Source organism: Sus scrofa, chromosome 3 (genome assembly GCF_000003025.6).
Source record: "Sus scrofa isolate TJ Tabasco breed Duroc chromosome 3, Sscrofa11.1, whole genome shotgun sequence".
In the NCBI taxonomy this organism is placed as follows: Eukaryota; Metazoa; Chordata; class Mammalia; order Artiodactyla; family Suidae; genus Sus; species Sus scrofa.
This window is the reverse complement of record NC_010445.4, coordinates 101595859-101612520: the sequence shown is the minus strand read 5'-3', so window position 1 is coordinate 101612520 and position 16662 is coordinate 101595859. Positions and strand designations below refer to the sequence as shown.

At 39.9% G+C, this 16662-nt stretch overlaps 1 protein-coding gene across 9 annotated transcripts; it reads right to left on the bottom strand.

The window, feature by feature from the left end:
* Positions 3735-13092, bottom strand: SRSF7 (serine and arginine rich splicing factor 7). 9 transcript variants are annotated; one of them, XR_002342763.1, is made up of 9 exons: positions 8683-8858; positions 7499-7679; positions 7100-7276; positions 6470-6917; positions 6147-6221; positions 5948-6058; positions 4978-5031; positions 4411-4446; positions 3735-4034 (listed from the first exon to the last, which is right to left on the bottom strand). XR_002342763.1 is itself a non-coding variant. In XM_003125210.5 (8 exons), the coding sequence occupies exons 1-8, from the start codon at positions 8708-8710 to the stop codon at positions 3980-3982; spliced, it is 717 nt and encodes a 238-aa protein (XP_003125258.1). In that variant the 5' UTR covers positions 8711-13092; the 3' UTR covers positions 3735-3979. The 9 variants fall into 9 exon arrangements, 6 of the variants coding, with proteins under 6 accessions (XP_003125258.1, XP_005662656.1, XP_020943262.1 ...); XR_002342762.1 differs by having other exon boundaries at positions 6147-6917; positions 8683-8862; XR_002342761.1 differs by having other exon boundaries at positions 6811-7276; positions 8683-8847.

The following is a 16662-nucleotide window of genomic DNA, read 5'->3' as shown; positions in this document are numbered from 1 at the left end:
TACTGGCCTCCTAACCCTCCAACAACTCATACTTTAGGGCTTTGTATTACTGTGCCCTCACAAGTTGTGTCACTGACTCCCTCACTTGCTCAAATGTTGTCACTATCAGAGGCCTTCTTAGACCACCCTTCACACAACGGCAACCAATTCTCTATCCCTGTCTCTTTATTCTCCAGATAACTTATTACGCACCTGACATGTGTTCATTTCTCTCTCCAGAACTTAAGCGCCTTAAGACTTTGTTCACTTCTGTATTCCAAAGCCAGCAGTACCTTGCACAGTGAAGGGGCACAAATGTCTATTGCATACATCATGCAAACATCCAAGCAACTAAATAACTAGACTTTTTAAGCGCCATTTTTATTTATAGGAGTTCTGTAAGATATTAAATGAGAAAAGCAAGGTATGTATTTTGTTTTAAAAGTAAAAAGGAGGAAATGTGTGTATTTGTTCAGGCTATAACTGACAACAATGGTTGCCTTTGGGGAGATAACTGGGCAGCTGAGAGGAGTAGAGAGCCTTCTCACCCTTTACTCTTTGAGTATATTACCAAGTCAGAAAATGTAATGATATGGAAAATAGGTTGGGTCAGCAGCATGGGGGAAAAGGAAAAATTAGGTTTGAGAAATGGCCTTGCAGGCTTAATACTTAGCTACTACATTCCATGTGCTCCAGAACTATCCTTCTACCTAGCATCTTTTCCGCATTGAGTCTGAAAAGAAAATAGCTAAGTTATTAACTATGGTACAATGTGATGGGTAGGATCAAGGGTTATTTTGTTTTTTGACTTTTCCATAATGTGGTCTTAATGGAGCAACTAAGTGCCTTTTTTTTTTTTTTTTTTTTTTTGCCACACCTGATGCGTGGGGAAAGTCCCATGCCAGGGATTGATTCTCACAGCAGTGACACCAGGTCCTTAACTCACTTCACCACAAGAGAACTCCAGCTAGGTGCTTTATTGATTTAAAAAGCTAGGGCTTTGGGGAGTTCACATTGTAGCTTATCAGGTTATGAAGCCAACTAGTATCCATGAGGATGCAGGTTTGATCCCTGGCCTCGCTCAGTGGGTTAAGGATCTGGCATTGCCATGAGCTGTGGTGTAGGTTGCAGACGAGGTGTGCCTGAGTTGCTGTGGCTGTGGCATAACAGGCCAGAAGCTGCAGCTCTGATTTGACCCCTGGCCTGGGAACTTCCATATGCCGCAGAACAGCCCTAAAAAAGCAAAAAAAAAAAAAAAAAAAAAAAAAAAAGCAAAAAAAAAAGAAAAGAAAACCAAGGTTTTGAAACCATAGATTGAAACTTTTCCCATCTCCTAGCAAAAGAGCCCATTTCCTTCTCTGTGAGATAGGGTTTAACAGCACTAATTTGTTGAGGATTAAGTAACAATGTCATTTTGACTTTTTTACTAGAATGGTAACTCTAAACCAGTAAGGTGTGGGGGAAAAAAAGATTATCAGGCTTTGAAATTGCCAACTAGTGCTTTTCTTCCCACCCTTTAAATAGTTCTGGATGTAACAGGTTTAATATTACCATATCATAAACCTAGGCATCTTTGCCTCATTTCTTTGGCTTGTCACCACACTCCAAACACTCCAAGACAAGCCAGGCCCCCAATATTTGTCATTTTGACCTCCTTTAACATGTTGTCCCAGCTACAGAATTAGGTACAGCCCTCCCCTGCCAAGTTCTCCAAGCAATAGTTCCTCACTCAGAGCCAAATCTAATGAATTCTTTGGTCCTGTCCTACACTCTGATAAACTCTTTGCCAACATTTAAGTTTTAGAGCTTCCGATTCCCAATTAGCTTAATATATCCTGGAAATCACTGTTCCTTCAAGATAGCCTACACAAAGACAAAAACGACAAATCCACAGTACCATTCATTTAACCTGAGTTACAAACTGACACTATTTCAGGACCCCCCTCAGATTTTCTTCATCCTCAGGAGAGGAGACATAACTTGATACATAGCTTAGTCAAAGCCCAAGGGAGGACTACCGAAATGAAGTCATGAGTATGCAATACTTACCTCCCATGCCTAGGAGAGAGAATCAAGATAAAGATTCCATGCCCAAAGTACTTAGTGTCTGACATGTTCAGTTATCTACCAATCAATGCCAGGTTTAAAATTTAGAAGGAATGAGTCTGGACCAGCACTTTTCAAGTCAATCACATGATAAATTTAGCAGTCCCAACGCATAAAGACAGAAAAAAGGTGCACTGAACCAATGTTATCCTAATATATTGAACACAGGGGTAGTTAGCAGTCAAGGGTACAAAAGATGTTGTCCTACATACTCAATGTTCCCTCTCCCATTAAGGATAAATAAAATTTTCTATGCTTGTTTCTTAAAACCATTTTTGCTCCTACCCCTCCTCCATATCCTTTTTATCCTTTCATACTAATCTCTAGGATGAATCAGTAATCCATCCCAAAGGAAGATTAATGATTCCTACTCTTAGCTCAAAACTCCCACTTCCAAAAATTGATCAGGACTGTTTATTCTCTGCAGATTTATTGTTGAATAAACTTATCTTTATATAATACAGAACAATTAAAGCTGACCGAGTGCAACAAATAAGCCTGCTGATTACACACATAGCTTTATACCAACCATATAACACAGCCAGTAGTCAAAGATTCCAGTAACAGAGCATCCAAACTTCCAACATACTAATGATCATTCAGACCACTAAATAAGGCAGATCAGGACTCCCAAATTGCAATGCTATCCAATAACTTTGTTTAAAAGCATAAGAAACAGGCAGATAGCTGTGCCACCAGCAGTGATTTTTTTTTTTCATCGAAACTATAGAGAATACCTGGTAAAAGCTCGACTCAATATTAACTCTTACTGCCCTACTAAAGATATTTAAACAATCTACTGGCTGTAACACTCTACACTCTACCAGATGCTACCAAAAAATAACTACATGAGGTGCTGCTAAATATAGGTGGGATTTACAAAACTGGTATCTCATTAACATTTCTGATTGACATCTTTAATTACTTTGCACCAGCCTGGCAAAATAAGATAAAAAGTATGTTGGTGTTGGGGAAGTGAAAAACCTAGCTTGGGCATTAACAGCTCTCTGCTCAGAATAAGGCAATTCATTCGAAGGGACAAAAAACTCATTTGAAGGGTTGGAAAATTTTGCAAAGCTGGTTTACATGAAACTGTTTTGTCCCAAATTCAGACAATTCCTCAAAAACAGAAAAACTTTGGCATGAAATTGGTTAATGTTGAAAACATCCTAAACAAACAAAACTTCCTAAAAACGGAGCTCTAATTTGATGCCATCTAATAAGCCTGAAAACCTGTTACATTCCATACTTAAATAGGAGTCAGAAAACTTAAGATTCTCCAGCATCAAGTCCAACTACTTCTTATACCACATTAATAAACTCTGCTTACTTATTTCCTATCATGCTCACTTACAGCATATCAGCAGTCTCTAAGCCTGACACAGAAAACATCATTAGCCTGATAATACCTAACACCAACTCCCATAGATTTATTTAGGGACTGTGTCATGGTCATTCATGCCATTAAGTTCTTATCCACTTACCCAAACCTCTTAAGGGTAAAAAGCAATTTTCCAAGTGCATGTATTCTTGTCAATGATGTTCACACCATTAAACTTTGAATCTAGGTCTGTATTATGTTTAATACCAAGGTTGACTCCTGGAGCTTATCAAACTAAGGAGTATTAATATTGAACACAAATCAAAAATCTAGTTAGAAACATTTTATTTAAATGTGCCAAATAAAAACCCACATTTTCAGACCATAGGATGTTAATACATTCAACAAAAATTTATATTATCTTACTGCTGTGAATTTACAGAGTAATAGTCCAGATCCATTTTGATTAGACGGTTGAAATACCCTTCCCTAGGTTACACTTTACAGACATCACAAATCCCTTATAATAATGTAAACAAAATAACTTTTCCCTAAAAGGTGAACTTAAAAACTTTAGTCCACTCTTTCAGGACTTGCACTTCTTCTTGGACTTCCTGATGGGGAACGACTAAAAGGAAAAAAAAGACATGAAGTTTGGAACCAATTAGTGTCTACTGAAACTTAAATGTCTTCTCACATACATGTCAGGGCAAAACTCAGGTTTCAACAAATTCAAAGGTGGCCAAGGATAGTAAGTTACTACAGCAGATCTAAAAAAATTTCATAAGGCTGCTTAATGACCTCTTTGCTGAAATTATAAAACTTATAAAGCAACTACTTGAACTCTAGGTTATTTTGATTCTCTAAGAAACTGTACCTAATATTTTTATATAGCACCAATTCTCCAAAGAGCTCAAAGCCTTCAAAGTAGGCAGTAAACAAATTCTGCATCTGCAAGGGCCACACTTGACAATTAAGATTTGGCAACAAATTATTTAGCTTACCTTCTTTTGGGAGATGGCGATCTGGACTTTGATCGGCTGTCAAAACATGAGAAATTCTATTAAGAAAAAGTACTATCCAATCCCTCTTAAATCACAATACCAAAAAAATGAACCCCCAAACTGTTCTAAGCTTAAAATGTCAGGCTACAATTAAATTGAAAAAAACCTATCAAATTTTGCTAACAAAAGCAAATCTTCCAAAAACTGTTTTTCCTTCACAAAGTGAACTGCTTTATCATGATAATCTTTTACACCCTGCTTAAAGCACAATTATTTCAGAATGACTCTCCATGCATCTATAAGTTCTAACACAGGCCTCTTAATAACCCCAAATTCACCAACTTCTTCCTCACTGTAAGTTGACATGCCCTTGGTTCAGAAAGTCAGCCAGAAAAGGCCATGTAAAAATGAAGTTCTAAAGTTTGGTTTATTACTAAGGTACTGTGTCCTTCTTAACACGTAAGCTTAGAGCTAACACTTGAAATTTCAACAACTAAAAAACACTTTGAACTCTTTGGATATTGGTGCCATATAACTAGAAGAACATCAGTGAGATTGTTACCCTACCTGCTTCTTGGTCGTGAAAGAGACCTGGATCTTGATCTCGACCTGGACCGGGATCTTAACAAAAACAAAAATACGATTATACCAATTAGTCCATAGGAGTAATTTCCTTAAAACACCTACTGAGGACCTTATTAGGTAGTCTAGGAATAGAGGAGCTAGAACTGAGCAAGATGCCTTATATCAGTCTAAGATTGGACCCTCACATAGACTCTTGAACTTCATTTCTTCACGTGGTAAAAACTCAGTGAAGTCATGACTGGGTAAGGCTTTGTTCCTGCATCATCAACTATGATCCAGGACCACTAATGTGTCACACAAGCCAAATCAAGGTGACATATAAACATCTTGAGGTTCTGCAATCAAATTAATTGCATTTATCTAGAAAAGGTCCAGAGCTTTTTCAAATGGACTCCCAAGTTTTAGAATCCCTGCATTTAAAGTTTGCTATTACTGATTTGCACTAACTCCCAGTGCAATTCCGTACCACTGACTCAACATGAATAACATTATCTAGAATTTAATCAATTTCTATGACCTTTTAAGGCTTTCTACAAAGGAAATAAAAAAATACTGACATACCTAATTGGATTTCAACTTGTCCTTTCTGTGGCTAACCTAAATGTCTAGTTAAACAGTCTGGTTCATTGTTATCCTCAACAAATTTCTATGGTCTCAAACTCTCTTACCTATATACAACAGATATAATCTGACGACAGTCAAGTTTTCAACATGTTTAATCTGAGTGTTCACTGAAATGAACTGATTTGTGATTTGCACTCTCCTCTACCAGTCTCTGTAACTGCCCTTAAAAATCTTTAGTTGGGTTTTTCTTCATCTCTATGTGTATAATCCAACCTTTTTCTTATTTTCTGAGGCATTCCATTTCAATTATGTCCTCATGCCTCTCCATTGCTGTCATTAAGACGTGACAATCAAATACAGTTAAGGGGGAAAAAAAAGTGCTACATACTGGAAATACCTCGATCCTTTTATAGAACCAGACCTAGATCGTCTGAGTGAAGCTGATCTTGATCTACGAAGAGACACAGATCTTGATCGCCGAGGAGAGGCTGATCTTGACCTAAAAATTAAATCGAAGTACTTTAAAAAGTCCACCTCCAATTACTTTTCCTATTGCTTATTAAGGTGAATTGAACATCATCTCTCACCTCCTTCCCCTGCTCCTGCTGCGTGAGCGAGAGTATCGCCTACCCCTGGATCTCGAATGTGATCTAGACCGTGACCTATTTTTCAAGTCAGAAAAGAGCAAAATGTTAGATGGTAACTCATTTTTGGAGTTTGTGTGCCTCTGCTGAAATCAAATCTCAAAACTATTTAAATTTAGTGTCTCATTTGGAAATAAAACTCTGGGCCTATTAGCTGTCTTATTAATTTTTTTTTTTTTTACTACCTAAAAAAAGATTTGTTAAAAACTCAATTACATCTTAGAATTACATAATATAAAACACTGTAATGTGTATTTAAAATAAACCTTGCAAGTTTGCAGGTCGACCCTCTTTGGCCCATGGTCTAGTAGATCTAGACGATCTAGAAGTATCTATAGCCGATCGCTGCATCTAGATGTTTTCTTCAATCTAACGACGATCAAACTGACAGCCAAATGAGCCAGGTGAGGCTTGATTGACGCAAGAAGATTTTTCTAGTTGGGAATGTGGTCAATCTGGTGTTCCTCTTTCTAAACCGGAGGGGGCCCCAATTGTAAGCCAAATTTACTGTTACGGCGATCACCGTCTCAAATTTTCTGCCCTTTAAAGAATAAGGTGAAGCTAGGTGTAGATGACTCGAGGGGATCTGGCCTCTTATGCTGATCACCTCAAGGTCTAGGAGGATCTTAATTGTCGGATTTGCAAGGCGCCTCAGCATGATATCATAAGGCTCGTGACATTCTGAATCAAGGCGACTGACTCAAACGAAGAAACCTGAAAGGTTTTGACCAGGTTGATTATTAATATATTAACATTTCTTTAATTAAACAAAAATTGTAAAATACACCTGTACAATTAACATTCAAGTTTATAGAAAAACACTAGTTTCTGCCTTGCTAATAAAAAAATTACTTGATTAACTAGTACATCAATCGTTCCTTTATGAAAATAAGTACCTGCTTCTTCTCCGCCGGCTATAGCGATGACAATCATAAGCATAATGTCCCTTTTCGCCACACTCATAGCATCTATCATTGGGATCAAAGGGACGTCGGGCAGGTGGTCTATCAAAACGAGATCTCCGAGGCATGCCTGTTGATAGTTCAACTCTCACTCGAGAACCACAAATCACTCTATAAAAAAAGAAAAGTAACAAAATTCTAATGCTAAAAAAATGCTAAATATAAAACTTTACAACTGCTTTCTTTGCCCTCACAACCTTTGCTCTCCCCTTCCTGTCTTAATAAAACGATTGGCTATTTATCTAAAATCTCCTCCAGACTACATAATCCAAACTTAGCACAGGAACCGTCTCGCTTAACATTTTAAGTTTCATTAACTGACATCTCACTTACTTGCCATCCAGGCCTCGCACTGCATCTTCTGCATCTCTAGGATCTTCAAATTCCACAAAGGCAAATCCTGGAGGATTTCTGGCAATCCACACAGTTCTTAAGGGACCATAATAACTGAAAGCCCTTTCTAACTCTCCTTTGCCAGCACCAGTTCCCAGGTTACCAACATACACCTTGGTTTCTGTTTAAAAACGTAAATAAAAAAACGCATGTTATGCAAAATCTGGTTTAAGTTTGAATGAAACCTCTGCCTTAAAAGAGACCATCTTTAAGACTGTGCAAAGCATGTTTAATGCTCTACCAAGGACTGAATTTAATCTTAAAACCAGCAAAGCCTGTACACTTCTGGAAAGCTAAGCGTACGACAAAATTCTTCACATTCAAATAAGCGGGGAGGAACCTCCAAAACACAAGCGCAGCTGCGTGGTAGGATGTTCCGCCCCGGCCCCGCCCCCGAGTCCCGGCAGCCCCCGGAGCGCTGGGAGCGCGCGGGCCGGCGGCAACAGCGGCGTCGGCGGCGGGCGGGCCCCGGCGAGGGCCGGGTCGGCTGAGCGGGGCTGCGCCGGCTCTCGTTCTCCACGGCAAGCGCCCCAGGCGCAGGCTCGCCCTTGACTCCAGCTCCCCGCCCCAGAGCCATAAACTGCGCTCGAAAGAGCTAAAAGAGAAAACAAACCAGCCGCCAGACGAAAAGATTATGTCTCCATTCCCACTCCGCAATTCCACCGACTGACGAGAATACCCAGCTCGAAGCTGCCGGTTTAGCTCAGTCTTAAATTCACCCCTGAATTTACGGCACATCTGTCTGCTAAAGTGGCGGGAAAGCGCCAAGGAAATGCGCCACCATGGTCGTCAATGTGCGCAAAATGGCAGCCGAGGGCGGGGGGGGGGGTGGGGGACGGGCGGGCGGCTTAGGGAAGGGCAATAGCAAAACTGAGCGACAACCCGGCTCAGGCTGGGCGAGAGAAAAAGGCCCAAGAACTGTTCAAAACCCCAGCGAGACCTACCCCCGCCATCCCCTGTCTTTCTTGCACCCCGCCCCCGCCGCCTCCGGCTTCGTATGGTGTGCGCCGAAGCCGCCATTACGCACGCGGAATAACCGTCTCCCAACCGCCGCGCGAACCCCACGGCCTCTAAATACTCACTACACCCACAGAAACGTCTCTCACTGGGCCCCAGCCCCTTACCTCCTCCGTACCGCCCGTAGCGCGACATGATGACTGGCCCGCAAGCTCTGCTCCTTTAGCTCGCAGTGCCCACAGAACGAGTAATACAAAAGCTGCAACACACCCAGCGTCGCCAACGATCCCGGCGGCACTACGAGGAAGCGCCTCGGTTCGCACTTATATATGCGGCGGCTGGGTTCCGTTGCGCATGCGTCATCTCGACGTTCTGCGCGGCACAAAGGAGCTGGGCGGAAACAGACGAGAAGCCGCGCGGAGGGAACTGAGGGGGCTAAGACGCGGATCACGGGCGGAGGGATACGTTTCCATGGCAACTCCACGATCTCGTCCATAAACCCGTGGCCTTCCCTGCGTTGTCCCGCCCCCTCCCCTCCCCCTTTTCTCTGTGCCCTCCTCATTTTCCTTCCCTCTCCTTCCATCCTTTCATTTTCCCAGATACGGCCCCTCGGCCCTAGTAATCTTGTTACAGGTGCACTAGACCGGCCTTATGAAAGTCTGTAAAATTTAACCGCTGATGTTGCGCCGTCGCCGCCTTTCTGCTGGGGGACCAGGCCTAGAGTGATACTCATTGATCTTTGGGGCTCATCAGAGGTAATCGTGAGTTTAGCCAGGGAACCCCGGCGTTCTGAGTATTGGTGTCTACACCATAGGCCTCAAAAGGGGCAACCACCCCCAGGGACCGCCCGCCCTGCACCGACCCTCCAGCCCCCCTCAGAACCAGTCACCAATTTTCACCAACATGGTCCGAGTTCTTGGAGTCTGGGGAACAAAGGAATAGAGGGTTTTTTCACCCCATTATGCTAAAATTATGACAAAACCCTAAATCCTTAAATCATTTTGGTATGGCAATTCTGAAATTTGCATTTGAAGCACGGGGTAACATTTGTGCTTCCTTTCTAGTGCTTTCTGCTTTGTATTGTATCATCCCCTGAGTCTCAGTTCGTGAGGACTGGGACTTTAGAAGTCTTTTCTGAGTAGCAGCCTTGATGCTCAACCACTCTGTATATCAAATATCTGAAAATCTTTATGTTAGAATCGCTAAAAATCCAGTTTCGATTTTATGCAATGCATTTGCCAGACACCAACGCTGTAAATACATATTTAACTTCTTTTTTTTAACCACTTGTAAGAAAAAGGCATTACACTATAAACAGGATACACGAGTTGTAAATGTTCCACAAAAAAGAGGAAATTTTTAGGTATTTGTATTTTTTTTTCATCTGTTTTAACTTCACTTGGCGTGTATGTGTAGATGTGGTATACAGAGTATAGGAGAAAGGAGACTTAAATAAGCCTTTATTTGGGTGAATAAAGTATGGATTCTCTCAGGTAATGCTACAAATTTATAGTTTTTTTTTCAGTTTTCAAATTATGGAAGGAATCGGTCTATCTCTAGAAAATCTCTAGCAAGAAAATAGAAGTTCTGTACAGTTTATGTTTGTTTCACCTTATTGATTTTTCCTTATCTACTTATCAAGATTCTTCTGGAAAGGATTAAACAATAAAGATCTTTTTATATTCTTTATATAGAAAGAATATCAATTTTGTAAAGCCTCACTAATTAAACTTTATTCTGTTAAGAATTTAATGACAAAAAAAAGAATTTAATGACAATTACTGTTGGACAAAACATAGGTAATTTACTGAGAGTACTTATTATATGCATAGCTCCTAATAGGCCTCAATAAATATTTTTTCACTCTGAATACAAGTCTATTGTACAAAAGAGAATTTCTAAGAATATAATAATGTAAACAGTACGAAAAGAAGCAATTATCCAACCTATAACAAATTGCTTTCAAGCTCATTTAAGGAAAACCCTGATTGGCTTGCCTGTCTTTTTAGCTAAGTATTATTTATTTCTATTAAAGGAAGGCCAATTCTAGGCTGAGCTTTGCTAACCTGGTTGCTGTGAAAAAATAATAGTACTGTATACTGCTTTTGTACAGTTGTACTGAACACTTTCTTTAAGAGCATGTAACCAATTACATGTCAATATAAATTAGGGAGTTTTTTTTTTTAAGAGTTGTTTTTATTTCTGCTGATTCTTTTGAAATCAGTTTCACCTACATAAATTTCATATTAAATTAAGATCACATTCCCAGATTCAATTTGAATGTGAAAGTTACTTAATTTGATTCAGTGAATATTCTAGTATTTCCTAACATGACCTACTAAATAATTCTCAAGTTATGGTTATTAAATATCAACAATATTAGTTTATGAAGGGGGGTATGTCTTAATCCTTTCATTGCAGCTTTCAAAACGTATTTGCCTTTCCTAGGTTCAGTATTTCTGGAGAAACATTAAAGAAAAATTCACTTTTTATCTTACTTTATTCTCCATCTTAGTTTCATTTTTAAATCATTGTCAAACATTTTGGCTTAGGTGTGAAAACTTTAGAACAAAAACAAGTTTAGAGCTTTTGCACAGGTATCAGTTTTTAATTTAAAAATCATCTTTATATTATAAAAGTATTACCAACATTTATCTTTTAAGATGTATTTCCGTATGCACTGTGTATGTTTGTGCTGTAGGTCAATCTGAACAGCTGTATTCAACCACAACTTTCTTTTCTTTTTTCAACATTTCATAATCTTCTGTTCCCTCAAGAAGGTTGAGAAATTCTGGAAGGAAAAACTCTTAGTGGCATGTTTATACTACTTTTATATTGTATAAAGAAATTAACTTCTCACTAGCCAAGTACTGGACTGCAGTCAGTACTGAAGTATATAGGAGAGAGAGGGGAACTACTGTTAAAGAATGACAGGGCTTTGACCAAGAGTAAAACTAAGAAGAGGAAAAATGCGATGCAAGAGTGCCCCAATGATAGAAATCCAAATGGGTGGTTTGGGAGTATAAAGCAACTTAAGAGTGAGGCTTTCTGAGAAAAGACTGTGTTAAAAAGTGTGAAACTGTAAAGCCATCAAGCCCTAAACTAATCAATTTGTTGTTTCTTCTCTAAAGGAAGAATAGTAATGAAAGGGACTTGGTCAGCTTGATGTCTTAATTAGAGAGAGCTAGACTAGCTTAGAGTTTAGCACTTAGCACTGTCTTGGAAGGAGCAAACCTATGTTAATTAACCACCTCTCAGCTGTACTTAGACCATTGACTTTCCTTTGTTTGATGTTTTGCTACTGAGTTATTAGTCCCTGAAAATTAATATCGTCTACTGTAAATTAACAGACATAATTTTAGTTCAAGGGGGAAAGAAGTGGGGTGGACTGGGAGTTTGGGGTTAGTAAATGCAAACTATTACATTTAAAATAGATAAACAATAAGGTCCTACTGCATAGCACAGGGAGCTATATCCGATCTTCTGGTTCAGACCATGATGGAAAATAATATTTAAAAAAAGAATGTATATATGTATGTGCGTATGTATATACTGACTAAGTCACTTTCCTGTACAGTTGAAATTGGCACAAATCAACCATACTTTAGTAAAAAATAAAAAAATAATTTTAGTTCAAAAATCTTTTTTTAGGAGAGATGGTGTAGTGTAATGACGAAGAGTGTAAGTGTCACGGAGTGTGACAGAGTGGGGTTTGAAGCTTGGCTCCACTATTAAAGAGCTGACTACTTTTAACCAAGTTTTGAATCTCCTGGTACTTCAGCTTGCTCATCTGCAAAATGTGATTTAATAATAGTACCTTGTCTCAGATGTTAGTATTGGATGAGTTAAACCAAGTATGTAACATTGCATACTGTCTAGCACACACAGAGTGTTCAATAAATGTTAGCTGTTAGTAATAGGAGGAGAAGGAGCAGCAGCAGTTTGATTAACCTTTGCAGTTGCTAAAAATTTGATATGAGTTGGGCACTTGACAAAATTAAAGTTTCTGCAAAGCTGAGGACTAGACTCTGGAACATGGTTGTGATCAGCTTTGGACATGCCTGAGATATCTTTGTCTCTTTACTCAGTGATTTCAGTATGGGAAATTGCCACTTTTCTTTTTTGACCCAATCCACATAGAGGAAAATATTCTGGCACATGTAACATGCAAATACTTAGAAATTGTCTTCATGAAAAGTAAATTTCCACGAACCCCAAAATCAAATTCTGAAACTTTCTTAAGGGTTCTATGCAAAAGTATTTGCCTATAGAATGGGGAGATGTGTTTTCATGAGCAGTATGGAAATTGTCACTTTTTATTACAAAGTTTAGACTTGGAAGCTAATTTCTATAAGAATAGGTACACCTTTTTTAAAAAAGTGAATGATGGAGTTACTGTTTGGGCTCAGCAGAAACAAACCCAACTAGTATTCATGAGGATGCAGGTTGGATCCTTGGCCCCTCTCAGTGGATTAAGGATGGGGCTCAGATCTGGCGTTGCTGCAGATGTGGTGTAGGCCAGCAGCTACAGCTCTGATTCAACCCCAAGCCTGGGAACTGTCATGTGCCTCCCCTATGGCCCTACAAAAAAAAAAAAAAAAAAAACAAAAGAATGAAATCTACTTCAAAACCTATGGCAAATGGAAACATACACTACAACTCTCAGATAGTTATGTTTAGACTGCATATGAAAGAAATGGCTTGAAATTCAGAGGAGGAATTATTCATTTTTATTTTAATTTTTAATGGCCACACTCATGGGATATGGAAGTTCCCAGGAGCCAGGGATTGAATCCGAGCCACAGCAACCTACACCACAGCTGCAGCAACACTGGCTCCTTAATCCACTGCAACAGACTGAGGGTTAAACCCGCACCTTCACAGTGACCCAAACTGCTGCAGTCAGATTCTTAACCCACTGCACCACAGTAGGAACTCCAGGAAGAAGTTTTTAGATCACTAGTCTGACCATCTCATTTTTCAAAGGAGACTAAGAATTGCTGCATGATGAGTGCAGTGGTTCCCAAATCCTGCTGCAAGGACTGTCAGTTTGAGCATTGATGAAAATCTCTCCAGTCTCAGAAAAATATAAACTATTGCCAATCATTCTTTCTTGGGAAAAAATCTTTTCTTCTGTAATAATGTCATTTTTTTCTGTTAAAATGCTTCTCCCTACTCCTCTTTTTTAAGGAAAGGATGCTAGGAATCATTTTTTTAATCCCATGTGTTTTTCTTTTTTATTTAATTTTAATTTTATATTGGAGTATTGTTGATTTACAATGTTGTGTTAGTTTTAGATGTATGGCAAAGTGATTCTGTTATACATATACATATATTCATTCTTTTTCAGATTCTTTTCCCATATAGGTTATTACAGAATATTGAGTAGCTATCCCTGTGCTATACAGTAGGTCGTTGTTGATTATCTATTTTATATATAGTAGTGTGTATATGTTAATCCCACACTCCTAATTTATCCCTCCCTCATGTCTTGTCTTTTCTTTTTTGTTCTTTTTAAGTCTGTACCTGTGGCGTGTGGAACTTCCCAGGCTAAGGGTGGAATTGGAGCTGCAGCTGCTGGCCTACACTACAGCCACAGCAATGCAGGATCTGAGCTGCATCTGCGGCCCATGCTGAAACTTGCGGCAACACCACATCCTTAACACTATGTTGGGTTCTTAACTCCTGAGCCACAATGGAAACTCCTCTCCGTCGTGTGTTTTCTTGATTGAAAAAAGTTTGTCCCCTCCATTCCCTAATTTTTTTTTTTTGTCTTTTTGTCTTTTGTCTTTTTTGTTGTTGCTGTTGTTGCTATTTCTTGGGCCGCTCCCTCGGCATATGGAGGTTCCCAGGCTAGGGGTCGAATCAGAGCTGTAGCCGCCGGCCTACACCAGAGCCACAGCAACGCAGGGATCCGAGCCTCGTCTGCAACCTACACCACAGCTCACGGCAACGCCGGATCGTTAACCCACTGAGCAAGGGCAGGGACCGAACCCGCAACCTCATGGTTCCTAGTCGGATTCGTTAACCACTGCGCCACGACGGGAACTCCCCTAATTTTTTTTTTAATCTAGTTTTCCAAATTCAAGAGTCTAGAATCTATAGTAAGGAACAAAGTATGACTTTACCCAGTAAAAAATATAGAAAAAAAATAAGAAGAGCAAAAAAGAAATGTCTATCCTTACTAAAAATGCAAATTACAACAACATGCTATTTTTGTCAGGAGTGCAGTGAAATTGGCACTTACACTAATGAGAATGTGAGGAGTTCCTGCTGTGGAGCAGTGGGTTAAGAATCAGAATACAGGAGTTCCTGCTGTGGCTCAGTGGTTAATGAATCCGACTAGGAACCATGAGGTTGTGGGTTCGATCCTTGGCCTTGCTCAGTGTGTTAAGGATCTCGCGTTGCCATGAGCTGTGCTGTAGGTTGCAGACGAGGCTCCGATCCTGATCCCGAGTTGCTGTGGCTCTGGTGTAGGCCAGTGGCTACAGCTCTGATTAGACCCCTAGCCTGGGAATCTCCATATGCTGTGGGAGTGGCCCTAGAAAAGGCAAAAAACAAAAACAAACAAACAAAAGAGTCGGAATGCAGCAGCTTGGGTCGCTTGGGAGGTGCTGATTCAATCAGCATGGGTTAATGGGGCCAGTGTTACCACGGCTGCAACCTATGCCTATGCTGTAGGCTTTGGCTTGAAATCAGTCCTTGGCCCAGGAGTTTCCATATGCTGCATGTGCAGGCATTAAAAAACAAAAAAAAAAGTGTGAGATTTGAAGAGGTCAATTAGGCAATATGTTTTAAAATGATTAAATTATGTGTTTTTTTAGCTCAGCAATCCTCCTTTCTGGAGTTTATTCTAGGAATTAATCATAGATATGTGTAAAGATTTATATGCAAAAATGTTGGTAAGATCTGATTTATAATGTCAAAAACTGGAGCTAGCTTGAAATGAAACAAATTGGTTAAATGTTATGGCACATAAATTGGTTACATCTATTGTGGCCATTAAAAACCACATTGGGAGTTCCTGTCATGGTGCAGTGGAAACCAATCTGACTAGGAACCATGAGGTTGCTGTTCGATCCCTGGCCTCGCTCAGTGGGTAAGGATCTGACGTTGCCATGAGCTGTGGTGTAAGTTGCAGATGCGGCTCAGATCTGGCATTGCTGTGGCTGTGGCTGTGGCCAGCACCAACAGCTCTGATTCGACCCCTAGCCTGGGAACCTCCATATGCCATGGGTGTGGCCCTAAAACAAAGACAAAAAAAAAAAAAAAAAAAAAAAACCAAACACATTGTAGGAGTTTCCTGGTGGTTCAGCAGGTTAAGGATTTGGTGTTGCCACTGCTTCGGCTTAGGTTGCCGTTATGGCAAGGGTTTGATCCCTGGCCCAGGAACTTCCAAATCCTGCAGGCATAGCCAAAACAATAAATAAACAAATAAATGTAATTTGTCTTTTTTTTTTTAATTTTTTTGTCTTTTTAGGGCTACACCCGTGGCACATGGAAGTTCCCAGTCTAGGGGTCAAATCGGAGCTACAGCTACCAGCCTACACCACAGCCATAGCAACACAGGATCGGAGCTGCATCTTCAACCTACACTGCAGTTCACAGCAACACCGGATCCTTAACCCACTGAAGGAGATCAGGGATTGAACCCATGTCTTCATGAATATTGGTCAGATTCATTACTGCTGAGCCACAATGGGAACTCCCTAAGTTTTCTTGTTTTGTTTTCCTGTATTTTACAACTTTCCTGTAATTTTTTTTTTTTTAATAGAAAGCTTGGAGACAGGAATTCTAAGTTTGAACTGAGAATCACAATTTAGTACTTGTGTTCATTGGAACATGTGACTGTACCTGTCATTCTAGGCTCAGTATTTCTCAGGAGAAAATGAAGGTTTTAATGATGCTATCCATGGGTGGGTAGTGTTGTGAACGCAGTTTATGTGAGTTTGTTTTTTTAAAAATGATTTCTGCCTCCACAATCTTTTTTATTCCTCATTATTTGGCTGCAATAATGCAGCAATGCCAGATCCTTAACCCCCTGTGCCAGGCCAGGAATTAAACCCAACTGCTGGCACTACAGAGATGCTACCAATTCCATTGTCCTACTGTGGGAACTCCAGCTTTGGTTATTTTTTTTTTCCTTT